This window comes from Sardina pilchardus, chromosome 18, assembly GCF_963854185.1.
Source record: "Sardina pilchardus chromosome 18, fSarPil1.1, whole genome shotgun sequence".
In the NCBI taxonomy this organism is placed as follows: domain Eukaryota; kingdom Metazoa; phylum Chordata; class Actinopteri; order Clupeiformes; family Clupeidae; genus Sardina; species Sardina pilchardus.
In genome coordinates, this window is record NC_085011.1 from 18601513 (window position 1) to 18627707 (window position 26195).

Consider the following 26195-nt stretch of genomic DNA (forward strand, 5'->3'; position numbering starts at 1 on the left):
ACTAACACTAATGTGTTAAGGCACCAATCCTCTAGCCCACTTCTCTGTGTGCAGGGCACTGCATCTTTACAAATGTGACCCTGCAAGGCAAAACCAGTCGCTTTGGTAAAATTGATCAAATTGAGTTATTGTGTTCACATGAACGGCCATAAACTAAGCTTTCCAACGATATGTTTCCAACGAGATGTTTTTCCATGAAATGTGTTCACGATATGTGTGGACTGTATACTGTCGAATTAAGCGAAAACGTGAAATTCAAAATTTTAGCCAGAACATTTGTTTATCGTGGATTTTCTCAATATAGCATTGAGCGCTACTGTAAGCCACTGGTTTTGCTTTGCAGGGTCATAAACGATGGCATAACTCACCCTGCCTCCGAGACTGTCCGTGCGTCTGTCTGTCTGTCTTTGCCCTTGTTGGACTGACTTTTATTATTCTATCTGAGGATTCACCTACAAATGTTCTCTCCCTGTCTCTGTCTGTCTCTCTCTCTGTCTCTCTCTCGCTCTCTCTCTCACACACACTCACACACACACACACACACTCATTCACTCTGTGCCCTCTGATGCTTCTGGGTTTCTTCTGTCCTCGGTCCCTGTCTTCCTTACCTCTGTGCGTGTGTGTGGAGAGGACCTTCTCCTGCCCTTGTTCCCTATGTTCCTTTTGACAGTTAGCTCATGAAAAATTCAGGTTATTTGGACAGACCACAAGTAAAAACATCGCTTAATGCAGAAGTGACCTATCTACCAGAGAGAGTGTGTGTCTGACCATCTGATGTCGCCGCCGTGTCCTAGCGGTCCGTAAAAGCTGTATCTCCCTGTTGCCTGTGTCGGCGTGCCACTCGCTAGCGTTTCCGCTCGACTGGAGCCTCCCACTCCAGCAGCTCCACATCATGGCAGAGGAGAAGAAAAAAACACTCTGCGTTGGTTTTTACAGAGGATCACCGCCGTAACGGACACGGATATCATCTTTAGTAACCAGAAAAGCGTTTTAGTGGGTGGCTCTAGACATTTCCCTCGGTAAAGGCCGGTACATTTCAGCCTTTAAAAACCTCGTGCAATCTGAGTAAGTGGGCACAAGGTCACTCGTGCCCCTTTTTGAAATAATAATGTGTTTCTGCGCTTAACAGCAAATCATTTGCCGTGTCGTATTGCTGGTCTATTAATGAATTACTTTTTCGTCAGCGCTGCTGCAAGGTCTTCGGATTTCCTCTGCCCCTCTCAGTTTGTGTTTATTGTTTTTCAACATGCAGATGCATACATGAATAATACATGACTGCGTATGGTTGTGAATTATAGAAAGACACAAGTACGTGGCAATGGGAGTGGCAGTGATATGCGAGCCTTATGTAAAACTGATGTAGTTTTCATTTCTTTTTACTCTTTGTTTCTCTCTCTCTCTCTCTCTCTCTCTTCTTAAAATCCAATTCAAACAACTTCTACTGCCAAATCCACTACCCATCCTTCCCTTTAATTTTGTTTCAGTCAATCTTTGTCACAGTTTTTTAAAACATTGAGTTTGACCACCCTAACGTTTGGCTTCGTCTGTCCACTCGCAGGTCGAAAAAAGACAAGAGCAAAGGAGTGGTGAAGGCCGAGCCATCGGACCCCGAGCCGGAGGGCCTGACCCTACTGGTGCCCGACATCCAGAGGACGGCCGAGATCGTCTACGCCGCCACCACCAGCCTGCGGCAGGCCAACCAAGGTGTGTGTGTGTGTGTTTGAGAGAGAGAGAGAGAGTGTGTGTGTGGGGAGGGATAAGAAGAAAATGGGGAAACTTATTAGGAGGATGATTGAGGACAGAGAGTGTTGGCTGCAGTGTTGCCTTGGCCAAGGTGTTCAGACCAAAGAGAGTCTTCTGCTGATTTTGTGCCGTCTAGTGTGGATTGATGTCCTCTGGTTGTCCCTCTGGAAAGACTTGGTATGTCTGCCGCACTCTCCAGACAAGGGCAAAGAAGTGGGTCTCTAACTTTAGCCACCATGGACAGACACACGCCCACACACACACTCCCTCTTGTGACTGTGATAGACTGTCACCTCTGCAGGGACGGCGGTGCCATCTGATATGGTGGTCAGTCACACACACGCACACACAATCACTCAAATTCATAGGAGTTTTTCCTGTGCCAAATCCCTTTGGATCTTGAGCATATACTCCAAGCCTTTCCTCGATGGGGCAAGACCTGCCAATCAAACCAACACACACACACACACACACACACACACACCACACACACTCAATAGGTCTGACCATTACAGCGCCCGCACACACACACACACCCCACCATTACTCTTTCTGAAGACATCAAGCTGTCCTCCTGGGAGAGGGCTTTAGAGTTGCTGACAGACTGAGAAAGAGTGTCCGGTCTGCACAAGGGACCAGACACACACACACACACACACACGCACATATTGACTGCGATGGCTGCCATAAACGTTACTACTGCAGAACTCCTTGGCTGGCTATTGCTCACTGTCAGTAAAAAAGCTTGCTATTGATACGTGTGTTAGGCATGATTAACTGTTCCACGTCCCCTCTCCTCCTCCTCCTCCACCTCCTCTTCCTCCTCCTCTTCCTCCTCCTCTAGTAGCTGTATTAATTAGCTCCTTCCTATCTTTGTATGAAGTCTCTCTCTCACACACACACACACACACACACACAAGCACAAACAAGGCCTACCTAGAAGCCTACACACATACTGTAGGCACACAGGTGTCTGTCCACACACACCAAGGCTCTCGCTCTCACACACACAAACGTACAGAACCACAGGCGTGCTGGCATACCATTGAGAGCTGTATCAAAGATCCTTCATTACTCTGCTTTAACCCTCTCTGGCTGTATGGTGGTTGGGAAGCTGGCGAGGAGGAAGGCGTGTGGTTTGGGCATGCTGCCCGTATGTGCAAGTTCAGATCAATGCGGTTGTCACCTCCTATAAGGAAATCCATAGGATAGCGGACGCCTCCCTCTCTCAGTCCAGGAAGGGGGATGTCGGTGAAGGGGGAATGGCACTGCGTCTCCGTGCTGGAGACGAACGTGCGGAATGTGAGCGCGCGAGGGGGAGGGGGGGGTTAACTGTTTAATTAGTGATTCGTCTCCAAGAAACGGTCAAAGACAGGCTAACGAGGGGGCTGGGATTTGACGAGGCCTCTTTTCGCGCATCTCTGTATTGACCGGCTCGTGCGTCGGCGCGTGTCGATATGCAGCGTCTAATGTGCGAGCTGGAAGGGGAATAAATGATGGTATCGACATCCAAAGGCTTTTTTTCCCCCTTTCTTTTTCTTTTTTTTTTTTTTTTTTTGCACTGCGCACCGACTAAGCTTACCGTCATAGACAAGTTAAATGCAAAGTAATTTAATATGGTGGCGCATGCATCCAGGTAGGAATATCAATGCACCGTGCCTAGGGATTTGCACGCGGGGGCTACAGCCACCATATCATTTTGTAAATATAGATCAGGTTTCCCACTGGTCATGGAATTTCTGGAATACAATGGAATGGAGTCTATTCTAGACATGAAAAGTCAGAGAATTTGGTCTTTTTGGGGGCAAAGTCATGGAATATCAGGGAATTTTGTTGTAGTAGTTTAAAATCCTCTACCCAAAACACTTTCTTCCATTTTCATTAATTTTCATAAATCATTTTTTATTATGTTTTCCAAATCATTTTTAGTGGAGTTGCAATTGGGCTATTGTTATTTGATTTATCTTTACCCAATAAAAACTGCACAACTGCAATTTTATTGACATTACCTGAAATAGATGATTAAATAGCATGACTTATTAACGTGTTAAAGAATGGAGATATAGCGCTTTGGAACCAAGCTCCTTATACATTTCCATGCAGAATTGGTGTATATCTGGTCGTTAGCTTTACGGTTTGCTTGATCAGTTGTGGTTAGCCCAACTTTGTTTATTCAATGGCAATTTATTAATCTCGCTTGAAAAAGTAAACGTTTCTACAACGCCACGTAGCTGCTCATTCATAAGGTAGTAAGGTCATGGAAATGCAGTTCTTTTGTCAGGGAGAAGTCATGGAATTTTACATTTGAGTTAGAGTGGGAACCCTGATAGATAGTTAATTATGTTTATGCATATAGAGCCTCCACCCCCACCCCCTCTCTCGCTCTGTGGGCTTAGTGATAGCAGAGAGGTGACGGAGGGATCCACCAGTGTGATTATTTCTCTGGCGTCAGGGTGTAGCTGTCGATAAGAGCGCCCACGCCGCAGAAGAAATGAGGACTCTGCCAGATACAATATCACCATCTTGTAATGATGTAGCTGTCATTTGTCAGTTTTAATGCTTTCGCTTTGTGTTTCTCTCTCTCTACACACCTTTCTCTCCCCATCTCTCTCTCTCTCTCTACCTCTCTCTCTCTACCTCTACCCACACGCACTGTCTTCATCTCTCTCTTGCTACCCACCCCCCCCCCCCCCCAATCTCTCTATATTTCTCATCCACAACTGGAGAAACAAGGAAAAGATCTCCTTGAAAGCTGCAGTCTTTTTTTTAATGATTATTTTCTTCCTTGCGGTTTTATTTTCCTCACTGTTATGGATGGGGAAAGTCAGACCAACAGCAGCAAGGGCCTCGTGTTGTGTTGCCCTCGCTAACCAACCCTGTGTGTTAGAGGCCTGCTGCATGTGGAGGCCCTGCACTCACAGCACAGCCAAGGGCAGGGAAGGGTGTGCTTTAGGGCCCAGGGACCTTTTGCAGGCTGGTAGTCCCTGCCTATGGATGTCTTTGTCCTTCCATCCTTGCTGTTTTTCCCTATTGACATTTTACTCATCAGTGTTCTTTCCGTCTATCCTATTTTCTCTGTCTGCTAAGTAACACATTTAATATAAAACGTTCTCTATCTCTTCCCCCCCCCCCCACAGAAAAGAAGCTGGCCGAGTCCTCCAAGAAGACGTCCACCAGGCCCAAGCCCATGTCCATCCTGCGCTCTCTGGAGGAGAAGTATGTGGCGGCCATGAAGAAGCTCCAGTTTGGTGAGTTTGCCCCTGACCGGCCCGCGCAGTGGGGAGAAACCTGAGAGAGGGGGAAATTGGCATCAGGTATCAGGGTTTAGAGAGCACAGGTGGGGGATTAGAGGGCTGATGAGACTGATCCAAGCCACCACCCTCCTTTTAGATCTTGCCTGCGTTTGTTGTCCCTTGTTCCTCTCTGCTTAGAGTGAATGCAGGAGGGAGGGAGAGAAGGAGCATTACAGGGGGGTAGAATGAGTGGAAGAAATGGAGGGTGAAAGGGAGGGAGTGGAAGCTGTAGTGAGTGAGGGAGAGAAGATGCAGAAAAGTGTGTGAAAGAGGAATGCAGGGTGTGAGCAAGAGAAGAGGGTGGGAGTAAGAGAGTGAGAGAGAGCGATGGAGGATGAAAGAGAGTGTGAGAAAGAGAGAGGGAGAGAGAGTGTGAGAGAGTGTGTGTGAGAGAGAGAGTGTGAGAGAGTGTGTGTGAGAGAGAGAGTGTGAGAGTGAGAGGGAAGCTGCTGAAGAGGCCGCGTGCGTCTCCACTCAGGAATGATCCATAATGCCATCACTGTGTGTGCGCCGCGTCTCTCGAGGGTGGGGGGACGTGGAGGGCTTTTCTGACTGTCACTTCTCATCCCGCCACCCGCTGATTGATGGCCAGACTTTTGCTCCGCCGCAATTGATTTTTGCAAGCGGGAGACGTCTGAAGTAATCGCAGCTGACACCAGCGCAAACAGGTTTGCACCGGTCCCCCAATACAAACATGGAGAGACGGTGGCAAAAGAAGAGAGAAAGGGAGAGAGAGAGAGAGAGAGAGAGAGAGAGGGGGCAGGTAGAGCCCCCAGGAGGTCGGCAGACAGAGAGAAGCTGTGTGATTAAAGAGCAGGAGGATGGACGCGAGGTGTTTTCAAGGTGCTGTGTGTCTTCTGTGAAAAAGGTTTCCATAGCAGCCTTTAATCTTTGGCTATTTTTTCCCTCCTTTATGTGTGTTTTTTACACTTGTTTTTCCTTCCTCTCTCTCTCTCTCTCTCTCTCTCTCTCTGTGTGTGTCTGTCTCCCACAGACACATTTGAGATGGTGTCGGAGGACGAGGACGGCAAGCTGGTGTTTAAGGTGAACTACCACTACATGTCTCAGGTGAAGAATGCCAGCGATGCCAACAGTGCCGCGCGGGCACGCCGGCTGGCCCAGGAGGCCGTCACCCTGTCCACCTCACTGCCCCTCTCCTCCTCCTCCTCAGTCTTCGTCCGCTGCGACGAGGAGCGCCTCGACATCATGAAGGTACGGGCCTGAGGCAGGCAACCAGCAACCCCCGGACGGACACACACACACACTTCACTCCCCACTTTTGTGCACACAATAAAACATCTTTCTTACACAGACAGATTCACACACGTGCATGCACGGTCATACATGTACTCTATCACGTGTGTGAACACACACACACACACACACACACACACACACACACACACACTTCTATTTTTTCCCTGTGTGGTGTTTGCCTCTGTGCGCAAGGCTGGGGGCTTTTTTAATAAAGGCGTTATTGCTGGGGCCGCATCTGCAGCACAAGAGCTCACTCAAAGGCTCTTGGCGGGTGTGTGAGGAGATACCGAGGGAGTGAGGAGTGCACCAGTTAGTAGTGCTCCCCTAAGGCCCGTGTGTGTGTGGTGTGAGAGGGATACTCAGCGGGACTCCAGTTATTTCGGCTGTGACTTAGCCACGGCTGACTGGAACGGAACCTCCACGTTCCCCCCGTAACCGAAATCAAGAGCGCCATCTGCACCCGCTACCCCACCATTAACGGGCGCGGAGCTGTCGGGCTGGTGCCGCCCCCATCGTCACCGCCACCAGAACCTCCGCACCGGCTCCGGGCGAACCCGACAGCGGGCCATCACTCTCTAATGACATTTCATAAATGGCCGTCACCCGGCGTCCTGATTAACGGCGGCGGCGGCGGCTAAATGTCAGAGCCCCTCGTCCGGTCCGCCGTGTCTCGGTCACGCTCCGCTGGAGAGCTTCGTCCGCGCCGCGCACACCAGCCCGGGCTCGCAAGGCCAGCGCCGGAAAAGGCCAAAGTGTGTGGCACTGAGTCAGGAGGAGAGACGTCCGCGTTCGTCTGTCGTGTCCTCTCCACGCTGCGTCTCTCTCTCTCCTTCTCTCGTCTCTCCGCTCCACTTTTCTTCTTCCTCTTCCTCTTCATTCTTCTCCCTCTCTCCTCCTCCTCCTCGCATCTCTCGTGAACCGAACGTGTGCATTAACATGCAATCTTAATGTTGCCTAATAGCAGAGTGTAGCCTGCTCAGATATGAATATCTATGCATGTGTGCACTCACTTTCTATCTCTCACACACACACACACACGCACACACACACACACACACACACACACGCGTGCGCGCTCTCATGGTGTGGGTGCGCGAGCAGTGTGGGGCCTGAGCGCTGCTGTCACAACACTCTTCGCGCCTGAGCGACACTCCCCCGACCCCCGGGGCGACGCGGGCCACTGAGCCTGCCTGTTGCCGTGGCAACGTTGCGCCTCAGTCTCCGCATCCCCGCTGGTCCCGTCCGAAGGATTTTCCACCAGAGTATACAGACATTTCTTCCCCCTCTTTTTTTCCCCTCCTTCTCCTCTCCATCCTCCTCCTCCTTCTCCTCTCCTTCCTCCTCCTCCTCCTCCTCCTCCTTCTCCTCTCCTTCCTCCTCCTCCTCCTCCTCCTCCTCCTCCTCCTCCTCCTCCTCCTCTCCCTCGGTTTCCTCTTTATTTCCTCCGAGGGAGGGCTTGCCTTGGCTGACCTGGTTAGACCCTGTCTCTCCGGTGAGCTGCATCTGCAGAGGGATGTCTTTAATGTATGACTGTGTGGATGATTTCTTAATCCGTCCTTCCCTGCCTTTCAGAACAGTGCCACGGCTCAGCACTCACTCCTCTCTCTCTGTGGGAGCTTCTCTCCCTCGCTCTCTATTTGTCATAGGGACTCCCGTCCAAACCTTTTTTTTTTTTTCTTTCTTTCTTTTTATCCCCCACCCCCTATTCTGTACTCCTGTGCCTCTTCTTTTTTTTCTTTTTTTTTTTCAATCAGTTTCTGTGCCAGAGCTTTTTAGATCTGTCTTCCTCAATCTTGTAGCTGTCCGATTCTTTCTCTGTTCCTCCGCTCTGGATGCTGAATAGTCAGCTGTATGCTCGGTTTTGACGTTTGAGCACAAACACCTTGTTTCTTGTCTCTGTGCGTCTCTTTACACACACACACACACACAGAAACACACACACACACACACACACACACACACACACACACACACACACACACACACGCTGCCTCCTTAGTCTGTGATCCTCTGCGCTGCCCAACCAGCACTAAACCCTGGGGTTTGTTTCAAGATGGCAGCGCCAAATGCACTCAAAACAAGGTCTCGCCCCTGTGCCTTTCACATCAGATTACCCACTGCTCTGAGGGCCGCGAGAGGAGAGAGCCAGAAAATTGAGCACACACTCACACACAAATGCTCACATACACATACATTGCGCACACACACACACACACAGCAACTAAGGCTGAATACCTGTGACTGTGTAATGGGCTGCTCGCTGAAGACTACCCTGTCCTTCCTCCTGGATGAGAGGTCTTTCCTCCATCGATCAGGAAAGAGAAGGTTACACACACACACACACACACACACACACACACACACACACACACACACACAGGGAGAGAGCTCACTTTAGTCAGTGCTCAGTGAGGCGCAATCTCACTTTTCCTCTGGTTGTGCTCCATTGCTACATCTCCACACTGATTGATGTCGACACTGGTCTTCTGTACCTGTGTGATGTGCTCATCACAAATTGACAACCTGTCAAAGCACAACTGAAGGCCCCTCAAATTAATGTAGATTCCCTTTTTTTGCAATGCACAAAAACTCCTGAGATAATGTGTTGGAATCCTGAACTGAACTGTGGTCCTGTGTGCTTTATGAATTAACCATCAACACAACAGTGGTATTTTTTGTTTCTCACTGTGTGTGTGTGTGTGTTCCTCTCCGCGCAGGTCCTGATTACTGGTCCGGCAGACACCCCATATGCAAACGGCTGCTTTGAGTTTGACGTGTACTTCCCCCAGGACTACCCCAACTCCCCCCCTCTGGTCAACCTGGAGACCACCGGAGGCCACAGCGTGCGCTTTAACCCCAACCTCTACAACGACGGCAAAGTGAGTCTCTCCCCAGCCGCCCGCTCCAGGCCTGTGGCCACGCTCTCGTCTAGAGAAAACGCAACTTTTAAATAAAACTAATAAAAAAAAAAACAGGTTTTGTAACCAAAAGATATATCTGAAGTTATGTACGAGCTATGTCAGCCACCTAGCACGTAGAAATCGCTAGCCATCAATCACCCGCAAAGCACCTCCCCACTCAACGGCAAGTTGGTGGAGTTGTCGCTGTCTCTTGTAGCTAATGTGACAGGGGTGTTAAGCAGCCTTCAGCAGCTTTCGTGTTTTTTTAAGTCTACCCCACTAAATTTAATATATATTTAACACGTTGTGTGTATGTTTGTGGGTACGTTTGTGCGTACAATATATCTGTTAGAGAGATCTCCTCTCTATCCTTAGTCCCAATTATTATGTCTTCGACTCTTTCATTTACTTATCTTACTCCCCCGACCCCTACATCTCACTCACACTCTCTTTCTCACACACACACACACACACACACACACACACACACACACACACACACACACACACTTGTCTACACCCAGAAAGACAGCCCATCACTAGCTCCTGCTCCCCTCTCCTGCGGTCAGCAGTGGTAAAGGTGTTCTGGTGGCTCCCGTCCCCTGGCCCTTATTAGCTGCACTCTGACGGAGAGCATGGACTCTCATAATGGGAGGTGACAGCTGCTCCAGGAATTACTCTGTGTGCTTTAGACATCAGACATGCCACTCTGATGGACTGGAGATATGCGCTTTTTATCCACCAAAGAGCAAAGAGAGAGTGTGAGATAGATGGATGGATAGATAGAGAGAGAGAGAGAGACAGAGAGAGAGAGACAGTGACAGAGTGAGAGTGAGTGAAGCAGATGTGTGAATGCATTTCTGTGTGTTTGGCAATGCATCTGAAACATGTTGTTGATTGCTGTTTCCCCCCCCCCCCATTTTGTCTTTCCTCTGCCCTTTCTCCTAATCTTTCTTCTAATCTTCCTCCCTCCTTCTCCTTCTCCTCCTCTCTCCCGCTCTGTCTCTGCATCTCAGGTGTGTTTAAGTATCCTGAACACTTGGCATGGTCGACCAGAGGAGAAGTGGAACCCACAAACCTCTAGCTTTTTACAGGTAACTCATTCTTACACACACACACACACACACACACACACACACACACACACACACACACCCCTTACAGGCACCCCATATGAAATCCCCTCTGCGTGTCTTTAAATGACCATGCCAATCTACTGCTGCGTTAGGTTGCCCTCATGCTTCCCCAGACCGTGTATGGAGCATCACTCTCAGGCTCCCACAGCAGGGTGCCTGGGGAGACAGGCTGTGTGTCTCACCCTCCAGCAGCTCTCTCTCTCTAGCTGCTCTGAACATGATAAATACTGCAGCCTCCCCAGCGAGAGAGAGAGAGAGAGAGAGAGAGACTCTGACTGGTCACATGACCCCATTTTATCTCAAGTGGAGGGTGGGGGTTAAGAGTGGATGGATGCACGAATAGACAGACACATAAATGCCTCATGCAGATCTTTTCGGTCTTCCATCTCTATTTTTAGGCCCTTGTTTCCTGGAATAGAGTTGGCTAGCGTGTCGGTGAACATGTCATGATTGTTGTCAGAGTCACGTATTTGTTGCCACACACCGACAACTTGCCCGTCTGGTGTTCTGGAAACAGATAGCGCTGCCGTGAGCGCTCCTTGTGGAGCCTTTTGGTCTGAGGTCTCCGCGTGGCTGAGGGATGTGAGCTCTTCTCCGGACCCAGCCGTAGTCAGGAGGCTCAACCAGCGGAGAGTGTGTGTGAGGTGCTCGGGCCTCTAGTCTGCTCCTGTCCACCGTCCGTGTGTAGCCCACGCTAGCAGATCATCATCAGGCCCTAATCATCCCTGCCCCCCCCCCCCCCCCATCCCCATCCCCATCCCCCGTGTCACCCATTATCTGATTTACTTCAGACTGATATTCCTCCATTACTCCCGACCAGCACCACCCCCCATGCCGCAGGCCCATGCATCACATGGGCCCTCCTCTATTGAGAACTAGGGAATTGGTGTTCTCCGCTTTTATTGATCTCCCTCAGCGAGCAAGTGTGGGCACCACCCATCCCCTTTCCGCTCCGCTCCGTCCTCCGTCCTCCATCCCATTTGCTCCTCCGCCCCCAATCTCTCGTCCTTTGAAAAAAAGGATGGGTGGGGTGCGGGCGGTGCGGTGGAGAAAGTTCATAGAGATGTCTCCATTGATTATCATTTTAGTTAGCGTCCGCTGGGGTCGATAATGGAAATCAGAGCGGCCAGCGGCGTGCCAGGGAGGGCTGTGGGACCGCCTCCGCGCTGTCCAGGGAATGCACGGACGTGCGGTGGAGGGGGGTGGGGGGATGTTCCGGAAAGTTCAAGGTTAGCCGGGTCAGATAGCAAGCAAGGGCTTTTCCCGGCGACACTTGGAGGTGTAGCCACCGGAGATGGGAAAAAACGGAACTTTTCTAATCGTGGCCCAGCCGTGGCTGAGCTCCGCGACCTTTTGGAGACGCCCTCATTAGCATTCCGTCCCGCAAGCAGATGCCTTCTTCCGGAGAGACCGGCGGTCCGGCTAGGGCAGACGCTTATCAGCGCTCCGGCTCCCCAGGCCCGGGGCCCGCGACCCTGTGACCCCACGACCCTGTGACCCCGGCTCCTCATTTGGCTCACGCTCATATGCTAATCCACGGCGCAGAACATAGGCCAAGTGTGCAGCTGTTTGAAGGGGGCAACCTCAAATACACAAATGTAGCCCAGATGCAGACAAAGTTTTCAAGAATTAATTTAGCACATCTGAGTTCAGAATAGTTTTACAGTAATAACCAACACCCCCCCCCCCAACACACACACACACACACACACACACACTGTTATATATTGAAGACTTGTATGGAGTATGCTTCATGGACCTCATTGTTTGTGTTTGTGTGTGTAGGTGCTAGTGTCTGTTCAGTCTCTGATCCTGGTGGCAGAGCCGTACTTTAACGAGCCTGGCTACGAGCGCTCGAGGGGAACGCCCAGCGGCACGCAAAGCTCCCGCGAGTACGACGGAAACATCCGGCAAGCCACCGTCAAGTGGGCCATGCTGGAACAGATGAGGAACCCCTCTCCCTGCTTCAAGGAGGTGAGTGAGACACACAGCACATACACGCAGGTAGATCCACAGTCCCATAAGCAGCTGAACAAATGATGAGGAAACACACACACACACACACACATATACACACACACACACATATAGTACATGCACACACAGAACCACAAGCACGTGCAGCCTGTGATATATTTTCAAGAGCACAAGTGGCAGGAGAAATAAACTAATTCGCATTCTCACACACAAATACACTCAGTCAGGCTAGACGCCCTGGCCTTGACCCTGCTAAAGTATCTGCGAAAACAGACACACACACACACACACACACACACACACACACACACACACACACACACACACACACGCTTGATGAATCTCAGCCCCTCCTAAATGTTCATCTCCCGTTGCCTCCACACGAACAGCCCCAAATCAATTTGCACCCCAAGAACCAGCGATGCTCAGAAATGTCAACACTCACCTCCACCCCCCCCACCCCCCGCCCCTGCCCCAGCGATCAGGCCACCGTCACATCATAAATTTGGTGTTATTAATTCATTCCGAGGGCAGATAATATCCTCTGGATGTATATAATATCCTCCACACACACACACACACACACACACACACACACGCACGCTCTTGATTTCCTCCTGTCCTTGACTCGGCCCCTGTGCCAGCGATCACTCAAGCCGCTCCACTCAGAGCGTAAGCAAGGTAGAGGAATGGGGCGCGGGGGGAGAGGGTGGAGGAGAGGGGGGGGGACTTAATGATGTGTGCTCAGACTGGCGTGGCTGGCAGCCCCTTGTGAGTGTGGGGCAGTGCCAGGGCGGATGAAAAGACACCCCCGCCAGTTCAGAGGTAGAATGTCCGATCAGTCAGACGACGTGACGTGGGACCCTTACCTTCAGCTCCCCTGGTGTCTCGTGCTCCATCTGCCTCTCTTTGTCCCCTTATTCCTCTGTGGAAGTGAAATGTCCTCTCCTACAGACAGCAGGATGTTTACACTTTATTGGATTCCTTCACCTCTGGGGATGCATGGGTATGGTGGGTTAGGTGCCATGTTCCTCCTTTGTGTTACCTGTGTGGTAGGGATGGAGGTAGGGATGGAGGAAGGGTCGGGGCGGTGGAGGGGGTGTACGGTGGTGTGTGTATGTGTGTGTTGTTAGAATGTGTTTACATGCGGGAGAAAGCCAGTGTCTATTCAATTATTTGGCTTGGAAAGGGCGGAGCTGGATTAAAGAGAGAAGACTTTAAAAAAAAAAAAAAAAGAAAGAAAGAAACATGAAATCCAATTAAGGTCCCAGATGCCTGCACTGCTGCCAAACTACTGGGGCTTTGCCAAATGGTAATGGATTTTCCGGCCCTACCTGAGACCAGGGCGAGGGGGGGGGGGGGGAGAGCTGTCCGTCCCAGTCTCAGGACAAATGTTGTTTCTCAGCGTGACATTGTTTAGATGCGCACCAGACACGGAGGAGTGCGAAGACGAGCCAGAAAATTATACAACTCACACACGCGCACACATTCACGCTCATGTCAACCTCGTATAATATGCACACACACACACACACACACACACACTCATGTTAATATAACACACTCACACACATAAACATACACACAATGGTGCCATCCCTGACCTGTGCTGGCACGGTCTCACTAGCAGACGGCGTTAATGAGACCTGATCCCATTCTCCCAGTGTGCCCTGCCCATTCTGCTGGGCAACATGCCAGGCACATGAGACAGTGGAAGCAGAAGACAGGGACAGAGATAAACACTGCAAGGCAGGGTGTGTGTCTCTTGTGTGTCTTCAATAGCATCTCACACATATACACACACACACACTCTCACTGTGGTTCATCTAATAATAAAAACAGTAAGTTACGTTTATATAGTATCTTTCTCAAGCCTAAGGTCGCTTTACATAGTGGAAAAGAAAATACAACGATAAACAAACACGCAAAGAAAAAAAGCAGAGTGAGTCCCAAGAGACTCTGCTTTTGTTGAATTTGATGTTTGTTTGTTTTTGTTTGTTCTAAAACCAGAATTTGGTGGATTGTGCCAGGATGTTGCTCACCGATTCATAGGACTGCAGATGTGCTGAATGTGAAAGAATGTTTTGTATGTTTATCACATACACACACACACACACACACACACACACACACACACACACACACACACACACACACACACACAGAGAAGCTCAGGCACGCACACACAACATACACACGCACACACACACAGGGACTCAGGCACGCACGCACAAGCATCCAGCCACATCCGAGTGACGGTCTTCTGACGTCAGTGCTGGGGGTGAAATGAACCATTGGCTCACGAGCGGGGAGACGGCAGGTCTTCAAGTGACTGCCTAAGCGCACACACACACACACACACACACACACACACACACACACACACCTCCCTGCCCCTGAAATTCAATTAGGTTTCCTCCGACATTCCCTCACCATCCTCATATTTGGAGCAAGGGAAGGGGGAGAGGGCACCAGGAAAGGAGAGATAAACAGCCTGCCAGCCAAACACGAGTCACTCACAGTAGGCTGTGCCTTCTCACTCAGTCCCCACCTGCACGGGAGCGGGTCTACCGCTGGATTTATTTTTGGGGCGGAGATTTCTCTCTACGTGTGAGAATCTGGCATCCTGTGCCTATTTATAGGACCGGATGAGGAAAAGGAGGCTTTAAATAATGCCAAAGGAGATTGTCAGGTGGAATTAGCAATAACAGGTCACATCCCATGCTAAAATATGGATTGAGATGTGAGTGGGTGAGAGAGAGAGGAACGGAGATGGCGCGAGGACTGTTCACACACGAGCTCCTCTGGAGTGTGATTGGGCCATTTGTTTTTTGGGTGTCACTGACTTAGGATCCATCTGCGCTGTTTGTTTTTCGTTTGATTCCGAAGTTGTTTTGCAATGTTTTCGTCTCTCATCTAGACTACTCCGGCATTTTCGAGCTACTCAAATGAACCATTTCAAAATGCTGTCGGCCTTGTTTTAAATTGGAAGTTCCCATTTTTGATGCGGACAGTGAAATCCGCACACATTTGAAAACCATGACGTAAATAGTCCATGGTTGCTTTCTGATTGGACCATATCAGTCTGACTTTTCTTGACTCCTCATGACTGTCTTCCACTGCTAGCTTACCAGCGATGCATGCAACATTCACACCACTTGTTCATCAGTGTGTAATCACACTGTGAAGATATCAGGTCTTTGTCTCTCACACTCTCTCTCTCTCTCTCACACACACACACACACAGACACACAGCTTTTGAGCTTCTACTTTTCACTCACACATGCGGCTCATTAGCACATTTCATTTCACTAATATACTGTTGCTCTAAAGCTGCCGGAAACCACTCCCCTCCACCTTGCTTACTAACATGTGTCTAAGAGTCTAAGAGAGAGAGAGAGAGAGAGAGAGAGAGAGCGCGAGAGACAGGAAGGATGTGCCTGCTGTTGTCTGTCTTACATTCCAATTCTCCTTTTGCGCCCCATGACACTCACACTCACAGGATGGTTGTGTGTGTCCTGTTCTAATGTGGAGTCATTATGCTCAGTACAGCACTTGGTGGTGCATTATTTATGTTTGGCTTTAACTCTCCCTCTGTTGAGCCTGGGTGGAACAGCAGTCATCTCGCTGCCTCACACACACACACACACACACACACACACACACACACACACACACACACACACACACACACACACACACCCCGGCGACCAGCCCAGCCTGCCCCTCCGCCTGCTCTGCTTCCCTCTCCAAGCACCAACACTGACGCCGCTTCTGCTGCCACTCACAGCGCCCGGGGCTAGAGTTGAGCACTGCCCCTCTGCTCCTCACTGCACAGAGAGAGACGGAGAGAGAGAGAGAGAGATGGTGAGGGAGAGAGAGAGAGAGATGGTGAGCAGAGAGAGATGGTGAGCAGAGAGAGAGATGGAGAGACAGAGATGGTGAGGGAGAGAGAGAGAGAGAGAGCGAGAGAGAGAGAGAGAGATGGTGAGAGACAGAGATGAAATGAGAGAGCCAGAGAGAGATGGAGGCTGAGTGTGGCTGCTCGTCCCAGCTGTGAGTTTCAGTGAATCTTCACCGCTCGGCAAGGGCCGGGCCAGGAGGCTGGGAACGCTGTGTGTGCGCGCGCCACAGCCATGGGGGTTTCCATGGCAACGCTGGCAAGGCAATCAATCACCCTACACACACACACACACACACAGAGACACAGCTTCCTCCTTCTCCCCTCTCTGCTGTGGTCCCTGCCTCCAGTTCTCCTGCTAAAGATAGAGCCGGGGAGGCATGTTGACACACACCCACACAGCCAGGTGTATATGGGGTTGTAAACAAGCCTATCTAAGCAAATTCGTTTTGGGAAATGAGCGCTGGCCATGACAGTCCAGGGGGACATATAATGGTGTGGGGGGGGGAGTGTGAGCACACCTCCATGAGTGGAGTGTAATGGTTCTTATTTAAGGGCCATCTCCAGCTGGCTCCGTTACTTTGTCCTCTGGAGGATTCCAACCCACAGATGAAACATGTTTCTTATTCTCTCTCACACACACACGGGCACACACACACACATGCACACACACATATTCATCGCGTGCTTAGAATGCGGAGATTGTACAGATAATGGAAGACCGTGATGTATACTGTATGCACACTTGACACAGAATAACTCATACACACGGCCATACAGCTCTGCTTTAGAATTCTGCTCGTGTCCACACACACTTGCAGTGGCAGTGATTGAGTGTTCCGTCCTGTGTGTGTGTATGCGTGCACATTCACACTCACGCACACACTCTCTCACACACACACACACACACAAACAATGTATGCAGGGCAGTGGCGGCTTAGTCAGTATATAGATGAGGTGGTGCACGGCACGGGTCTTGATGGCTGTCTGGCTCGCTGAGGCTCCTCCACCTCCGCACACCACATCCACCCACTTCTCCATCTCTTCCCACTGGTCTCGCTCTCCTCGTGCACATCCTCTCCAATTCCCTCGTCTCCATCGGTCTCTCCTCTCCCTAACCCGAGCGCCAGCCGACCAGTGCTCTTGCTAATGCTTTGCAAGCAAATTTACATTCACCGTCGCGAATGCTTCTGCGACTGGCAAACACAAAGACGAAACGGAAAGATTGCGTTTTTCTGTTTCTCTCACAACCTTTGGTCAATTTGGTAAATGTCAGAATTGGGCGAAAGACATGGAATCTCTCGTTAAGGCAACCCTGACGGGGTCGGAGCGCGTTCATGTGTGAGGAAGAGTATGCATGAGTGTGTTGACCTTCGGCCCGCAGTGGCTCCGGCTGCACTGATGAGGCGTTTATCTGCATGTTGATCTCGCCGAAGCCCAGACGCTCAACCCCCCCCCCCCCCCCTGCACTGCCCTGCAGCCTGCATTACCTAAAAGGTCACTTAGTTTGTTAGCGGACCAAGAACCCGAACATGCAATCGGCTGCGTATGAGCGGGATATGGGAAGGGAAAAAGGGAAAAGTGAGCGTGCATCTTAATCTATGGCGCCACAGACGTCCATTTGGGGGCGTTCTTTTTGTTAGCGCTGACGAGCTGTGTGTGCGTCTTTGTGTGTTGCGTGCACGCCCTTGCGTGCGTGTTTTTTGTAAAGGTCATCTGTTGAGACGTGACCTATCATGGCCATACATGTGTATGTGGCACACTTGATGACTAATGTGCCCATGCACTCCTGTGTGTCTCCTCCACGACGTGATGGATGCGCGTGCCAAATACCAAAAGTCATAAGCTCACACACAGACACGCACAAATACCCCATGAGATCTGACTCCTCAATAGGAGTCCATTAATAAATGTCCCCGGCACTGAAACAAATGAGATTTCCCCTCGCAATGATTTGGGTCTCGTTACAAATGACCTTCTCTGTTGGGTCTGTTTTGTCCCCCACCTTTTGTGGGGGCCGCGTTTTACTGGAGAATACCTGCCATCTTTTGTTGTTCTCGCCTGACTCCTCCGTGATGGTGTGAATGGAGCCCTGGAGCTTTGCAATGAAAGGAGCCCAGAGCTGCTAAACGATCCCGCCTCCCGCTCCGCACAGCGCCATGACCTTGAGAATGTGCTCTTGGCGATCAGCATCAGCTTGCTCATTAAAGAAAAGCTAAGCACCAATCGGTCTGTGTGTGTGTGTGTGTGTGTGTGTGTCTATGCGCACGTGCGCTTGTATGTTCTCAAGCACACGCATACAAACAAACACACACACACACACACACACACATACACACACAAAGCAGTTTAGTCTTGATTGATCTGGGCAAATAACCAGCCATCAGTCAGCAGTAATGGCAGCCAGATCTCCAAACAAGGCTTGTGAGATGAAGCGTGGCACAGCACTTAGTGCACAGTTGCACCTCATTCCCCCTCTGCACCATTGCAGGCATCACAAACTGTTTCTAGGAGGCATTGATTGATTGATTGACTGATTGATTAATTGATTGATTGATGGATTGATTGACTGATTGACTGACTGATTGAGTGAGGTAGAGGTAGATAGTGAATGACACTTGTCTCCTCTTAGTCTCCCCTCAGTTTGTCCGTTTGTCAGTTTGTCTGTGCTCGTTGAGTGACGTAAAACAAAATGGCCATGGCTTCACCAATCTGGCTATTGGTGGCCACAGTTCAAGTGAAGCCTACCTTACACTGACAGACTTTGACAAGATTTGGGAAAGATTCTTGAAAGATTGTAAGTCTTTTGAGTAAAGCTTGAATGAGGGGCATTAGTTAAATTACTACAATCTTTCAAGAATCTTTCCCAAATCCCAAGTCAAAGTCTCTCAGTCTAAGGTAGGCTTTGGTCTCCTCTTAGTTTGTCCGTGCTCGTCGAGTGACGCAAAGCTAAATAGCCATGGCTTCACCAATCTGGCTATTGGTGGCCACAGTTCAAGTAAACTGCGTTAAACTCCGAGCACAAGGCATAGCTGGAGCACTAATAAATCCGCCTGCTCCAGCTGTCGTTTGGCTGCGGCATCACGCCCTGTCCTACAACATTAATTATACCAAACAGGTCCTCCGCTGTGTGTTTGTCTGCGTGTCAAATGAGGCATCAGATGTCTGTGTATGTGCATTCACATTACATTTATTCATTTAGCAGACACTGTGCATCAGTGGGTACAAGCAAAAGACTACATTGATGTATCAAGCTGCTGTTGATTTAGTTGAAGGTGTGCAAACAGATGTGGTGATTATTCATTAAGCCCCACAGATTTGTTACCACTTAAAAAAAAAAAAGTCTTTGCTGAAACCAGACTGGAGCTTTCTTTCTGAGCCCATTTCTCAGTGAGAAGCACTAAGCAAGCTGGCCCTAGATAATAGGTTTTTACTGCGCACACACACAGACACACACATACATACATTCCTAAAGGGGCCCTGGTCATCTCATACTGCCGTACCGCATGCTGTGTTGCCCCCGAGAGCGAGCGGTCATCGGCAGGACGATTCCATTCTCTGGCTCCAATGCCCCCCCTGTCCCCTGCGTTGATGGGGTGAATCAGCCCTCTGTGGGAACTCAGGAGACCTTTTTAATGTTAGTCATTTCTCATTAGACGAAAGCAACTCTCCATTTTCTGTTTCTGATGAGACCCAGTCAGCCGTGGAATTATGTGCGTCACTCGCTCCTTATACTGAAGTTCTCCCGTTTTCTTAAGAGAAGGCCTGTCTTTCCTCATCTCCAACTTGGAGCGAGCAGTCTGAAATATTCAGCGTCGGTACTTACTGTAGGTAGCCTTCGTTAGAGCTGTAGCGATTCCAAAAAGAACTCGACAGAATGCAGCCCCAATTGCAGCCTCTCGTTTGCAATTTTGCAAAAGGCTACAAAAGTATACAGGTGTTTCATGCCGATACCCACCCTTGTTCTGCGTGAACGGAGACGCCCCGGGAGGTATGAAGACGTGCGCACATAAGAGTGGAAGCCTTGAAGAGAGAGAATATGAGAGTGAGGGAAGAGTAGATCGACTAAAGGAGAAGATGGGGAGGGGGGGGGGTGTTACTAGTGTGTGTGGGCATGGACTCCACACTTAAATGGGCTGCAGGCCTGCCGAGTTCTCCACTCATCTCTCAGCTGAAGCGAAGGGAAAGAAGGCCCACCTGCTGCCAAGGCCCAGATTGCAGCAGGCAGATGCATTTTGCATGGCAAGCGAGAGAGCGAGAAGAGAGGTGGGGATGGGGATGGAGGGGAGGAAGGGAAAGCTGGAAGAGTTTGCCTTCCAGAGCTGCTTGACTACACACTCGCACACACTCACTCACACATATTCACGCTCACTCACACCCACACACACACACACTCAGACTCACTCACTCACTCTCTCTCTCTCTCTCTCTCTCTCTCTCACACACACACACACACACACACACACACACACACACACACACACACACAGTCCCTTCCCCCATCTCTCTGGTACTCGTTTTCTCTTTCACCGGCACCTCCGTGTCCCTCATCCGTGCACCCAGGGTTCTGCCCTTCCACTGCGCTCGGCAAAGGCCAAGGGGATTATGGGTAATACAGGCTGGCATGTGAACCGGGGGAGTTTTAATCAGCCTGGCATATGCACAGCCCTCTACCACACCGAAGCGCCAGCCGAACAACGCGTCTGTCAGAAGAGGGGGCAGGAGGGAGCACAAACGTGCCTGTCGGGGACGGCGCTGTTATTGTGACGATGTGAGTGTTCTGCCAGTGACTTGACACGGCGTAACAATGGACGTGTTTGTCTCTCTCGTGTGTGTGTTCTCGTCCAGGTGATCCATAAGCACTTTTACCTGAAGCGTGCCGAGATCATGGCCCAGTGCGAGGAGTGGATCACAGACATCCAGCAGTACAGCAGCGACAAGAGAGTGGGCCGTACCATGTCCCACCACGCTGCAGCTCTCAAGGTAACAACCACACACACACACACACACACACTCTCACGCTCACTCACTCACTCACTCACTCCAGTTACAGTACACCTGTGATGAGTAGTAGGTAACCTGCACTTAAGGCAATGAATACACACACACACACACACATACTTGGCTGTTCATTGCTCCACTACATTGTAGCTCCTGAAGTAATGAGCGCCCACACCAGCAACAAGCAGTAGGTCAGACTGTGGATACAGCCACACAGTCACAATCTGAACTGAATGGAACTCCCATATTTGTACCAAGTCCACCGACACATCAAGCAATAAGCATTGTTACACACCTTTTGGACATTATATCTAAAGAGGTTTATTCCAGGTATCGGTATAACTCTATAGAATTCTTAAGTCTATGAAGCGGAACATCTCAGAACTGCTAAGAACATAGATGGAATCTTATCATTCTAAGGGGGCAATATATACAGTACATATTCACACACATGCTTACATGTGCATATTCATACTTGAGAGATCCAATGCCCACAGATCCCTGTTAGTAACGCCAGTAAAGATAATGCAGACACACATACACATTCTCTATAAGTGAGCAGCAGAATGGAAGATAACCCGCCCACACTAACAAGACGTGATAAGGACATGCACTCCCAGCATTTAGGCAAATCAGATGTCTCTCTGTTTCTGACTTTGCAGCTGTACGGCTGGTTGTAAAATTCATTGCCTATTTTCAGCTCGGTTCAAAGTGTGTGCGTTAGCACATACACACTTGCACACATACTCGCCCCTTCCATCTCATATACACACACACACACACGCACTCACATGCACACGCTAGTTTTAATGAAGTCTGAATTGGCCACTCAGGATAATCTACCCCCATCTCCTGCAGTGTGGGTTCAGCTGGACAGGCTTGATTCATGCCACTGACTGCCAGGCTCCCTCCTGACCAGCTGCTGGGGCTACACACACACACACACACACACACACACACACACACACACACACACACACACACACACACACACACTTTTGTATACACACAGACACACACACACACACACATACACACAGAACAGCGAAGCAGATAAAAAGGCCAGCATGCAGGTTTGCTCCAGGCTGTAAATACTCCCAATTAATATGGTTGTAAATAATCTGGTGGACACTTTGATAAAAACGGAGAGTGGACCGACCCGCTCTCTTGTGCCGTGGCCACAGTCCTTTATCAAGCTGCTGATCTTACTATTGCACATTTCCGCCTCTCTGCACAAAGGATTCATACGTTTCAGTGTTCTACTGGTTAGCCTGCAATAGTGTTCAGTATGAAAGGAACGGCTATGTCTTTCTGTAATGTATCTAACTCAAAAACACAGACATTGTAAAAAAAAAAAATTGTAAAAATGTATGCACTTGTAATGTAATGCAAATTGGAGCTGTGTCCACCACCTCACTTCACTGTTAAAGGCCTTTGAGATGTCATTATTATTATTTGTTGATGATAAGTGCCTCTTTCCACTGAGTTCCTGGTTGACATTGTGAATTAGTAATTACAGCCATCTCCCTCCCTTCATACTCTCTCTATAACTTGTTGTACCACTACAAGTCTTTTCATGTGCTGTTTGCTGTACTGCTGCTGCTGCTGCTGCTGCTGCTGCTGCTGCTGCTGCTGCTACTGTTGCTGTTGTTGCTGCTGTTGCTGCTGTTGTCGTCGTCGTTGCTGCTGTTGTGTGGTGTTGCTAGCTTCCGTTCTAACCAGTCGTGTGTTGTGGTCTTGTCCTCCGCACAGAGGCACACAGCCCAGCTGAGGGAGGAACTGCTGAAGCTGCCCTGCCCAGACGGCCTGGAGCCAGACGGGGAGGAGTTCTCCGACAAAACCTCTGCCCTCATGGTCAAGGAGCTACCCAATCAGGACGGAGAGAAGCCGGGCGGCAGCCAGGACGCTCACTGCAGCGAGGGACAGCTATGAGGCTCTCGATCTCGAAAGCCTCTTCCGTCGGTGCCCAGCCCAGCCCCGCCGCCCTACCCTTGCCCATTCTTCCTCCTCCTCCTCTTCCTCCTCACACGACTATTACCATTGATATTAAATAGACTGTTCATGGCAGTGAAAGCCTGGATTTTGTCAATATTTGTATGTAAGAATCTAATTATGTAATAGCTGAAAAAAAAAACCCACAGAGGACGACCTGCAAAGCATCCAAGCTGAGACCAGAGGAAAAAAAAAAAAAAAAAAACACAATCCGCTTCTAAACCCCCTCGGAGATGACACAGAACTATGCTTCAGTATCCCCGTTCAAGAAAAAGAAAAGAAAAAACAAGACATCACAAACAAACAAGCTTTTATTTACGTGTAAAAGAGTGTAAACTTTTATGTGTTTTTTTTTTTGTTTTGTTTCTTTATTTTTTGTTTTGTTTTTTCAATTGTGAAATAACCACTGACTGGTATGTTATTAAACTTGTTTATGTATACATAATGACAGAGGAAATCAGAGTATATGAGGGAACTACCTTTAGATGAGAATGTTTACTGAATGTTCATTTCCATTTGTTTTATTGTTTTCTTTCTTTTTCTTTTCTTCTTTTTTCCTTTTTGTTTTGTTTTCCTGACTGTTAGCAAGGACGGTAACCAAGGATATATTGGTCATTTGCGATACTATTTAAAAAAGAAAAAAAAGAAAAAAAGGAAGATCTATAAAACACACACCCAACACTTCCTCTCCCCTCAGACGTTTGAGGATTCTTCTGATTTCCCCATTGACATCGCTTATTTGGTTTATACAGAAAACCTGTAAACTTCAATAAAGGCTGAAATGGATATTCTTAACCGCTATGATCACTTGTCGCCCTCTCACTTGCTGGTAAGAGACCAGCGCCATGCTTTAACTCCCCTTTTTAATTGCTCACTAACTTTCAATGCAAGTTTAATAAATGCAATCTATTCTACTTTGCACACATATATTGTGATGACTCTGGAGATTTGTGTGTGTATGCAAGTTGGGCACTGAATGTGTGGAGAGTTTGCATTTTAACTGTATTGTCTGTCCTCTGTCTGTTGTTTTCTTTTGTTTTTGTAGAGAATAGCTGCTATTCCTTGATATTGTCACAAACCAACCAGAGGGGGGAAATAACTACATATAAAGCATTGAACTGACCTGACTGACCCTAACTCTATCAAAATTATTTTATTTAACGGAATATTAATTTATTGCAAGCTCTAGGCCAATATTCTGTTGAAGATGAAAATACTTTTAATTAGGTTAAAATATTACAGTGTGCTTACCTTATATACCTTACCTTAGTTATAGTATTTCTATTTATGTGTGTTTTTTTGGATCAGTACCTAACGTTTTGTGTTGTGCAGCTGATCTAGAACTTCACTGTAAGGTTTACTGCATAGCAGGTCGTAGAGGTCCCGCCGTCATAGAGGAGGCTATAGCCTTACGTTCGTCTCTGTGATTTACTGTGTCTTATACATTATTTATCCAGTGCCTTGTAAGGAATTGTAAAGCTCAAGGAGAAATGGATGTTGGATGTGATGCATTGGTGCACTGAGCACCATATCATTTTCCGCTATACGCACATTTTTTTTAATCAGAAAAATTCACGTAGGCCTTCTTAAATATATGTAAGGGAACAAGGTCTCTTAATACCATGACGTATCAACATTCGTATTCGTCTTTGGTGCATGCACTATAGTGTCGTTGATGGAAAACTAAAGAGAAGAGCGAGATTCAATTGTTGTAATTGCATCCTTAAGTTATTACAAATCATCTTCATCTAAACCGATGCGCCAGGGAAGCTTGGGGGACATTTGCAGATTCTGCACACTAGCCCTAGAGACATGTGGCTGCGGTAGGCTACGCATTTTGTGGTTTACAACTTCATCCCCGAGGTAATTTTTGTTACTTAGCACTTGATGGGAGGGTGAAGCAGACAATGAAATCCGTCGTTAAATCGTAGAAAATAACCAAAGCGCTGCACCGCTCTGTTTTTCGTCCGAGAGCCCCGTGGACCTGTGGGGTTACATTCAATTACCTCCTCGGCTGGCAAGCCCCGAGGCGCTGGGCTCTCCCCCCTCGGCACTGATAAACTGCGCTGGCATGCAGCTCGGCACCCAATAAATCTGTCAGACAATCCAGCCCTGCCTGGGTGTTGATAGGGGTCTCTGAGCCTCAATTACAGGTATGCGCAATGCACTGTGCCCCTGAATTACTGAAAATATAGTTACCTGACAGATGCGGCATTTAGCTGGCCTACGTGCCCTCCAGAAAATAACTGACTTTTCTTACTCGGGAGAAAGCTTTTAATGATCCCAAACTCTACATTTCCCAGGAAGCTCTGGAGAAGCTTTTCATAAAGGTCATCTACCGTCTCTGAGGACTGTCGCGTATGATGGACATTTTTCTCGAGTCAACCAGTAAATGATGATGCCATAAACTAGAGAGAATAAGGCCAGTATTCTTTATCAACCTGCACCTTCCCTAAAGCAAACAGTAGAATCTCACAATGCTGCAACAGAAAAAACTAACATCTCCACATCCTACCCTAACCTTGCCCGCTTCGCTCATCATCTTCCCAAGCACGCAGGCAGCCCTCAACCCGACTGCTTTTATGGAGCCGTAAAGAAACGGAGCGTGTGAGATCAGGGGCTTTTTTCACCCCCGTCCCCGCTTCTCCCCACCCTCACAACATCACCGCCGACACTTTCCACCAACAATCAATGCCAGGGTGATGTGTGTTGCGTGCTTTTTTTGGAGCACTGCGCACTCCCCACTTTGGCAGCGCAGGCTTCAAACGCCACATGCACACGCTGCGGTATCAGGCATCCTTTGTTGTCTTCAGCAGTAAATGTGCATTACTTTGTTCCCACCACACGGAAAAAGAGGATACATTCCCTCTCTGAATGCTAGACCTTGAGAATGGCTTCAATCATTCGAGGCGTGTACTTGACAGCTCCGTAGATTAGTCGAGAGGAGCCTCGAGATGAGCCCATGAAAGCAGGAGTGTCACGTCCGACTTATATT

General features: G+C 49.0%; 1 protein-coding gene across 5 annotated transcripts in view; it reads left to right on the forward strand.

The window, feature by feature from the left end:
- The window catches only part of birc6 (baculoviral IAP repeat containing 6), a 126746-nt gene extending 102621 nt beyond the window's left edge, over positions 1-24125 (forward strand). For all 5 annotated transcript variants that reach the window (XM_062519838.1, XM_062519841.1, XM_062519842.1 and 2 more), the window contains exons 67-74: positions 1559-1704; positions 4881-4991; positions 6031-6248; positions 9011-9172; positions 10210-10287; positions 12115-12303; positions 21056-21190; positions 22961-24125. In XM_062519838.1, coding sequence (XP_062375822.1) covers positions 1559-1704; positions 4881-4991; positions 6031-6248; positions 9011-9172; positions 10210-10287; positions 12115-12303; positions 21056-21190; positions 22961-23140 — 1219 coding nt within the window. In that variant the 3' untranslated portion in view covers positions 23141-24125. The remainder of the gene's footprint in view (positions 1-1558; positions 1705-4880; positions 4992-6030; positions 6249-9010; positions 9173-10209; positions 10288-12114; positions 12304-21055; positions 21191-22960) is intronic.
- Positions 24126-26195: the final 2070 nt, after the last annotated feature.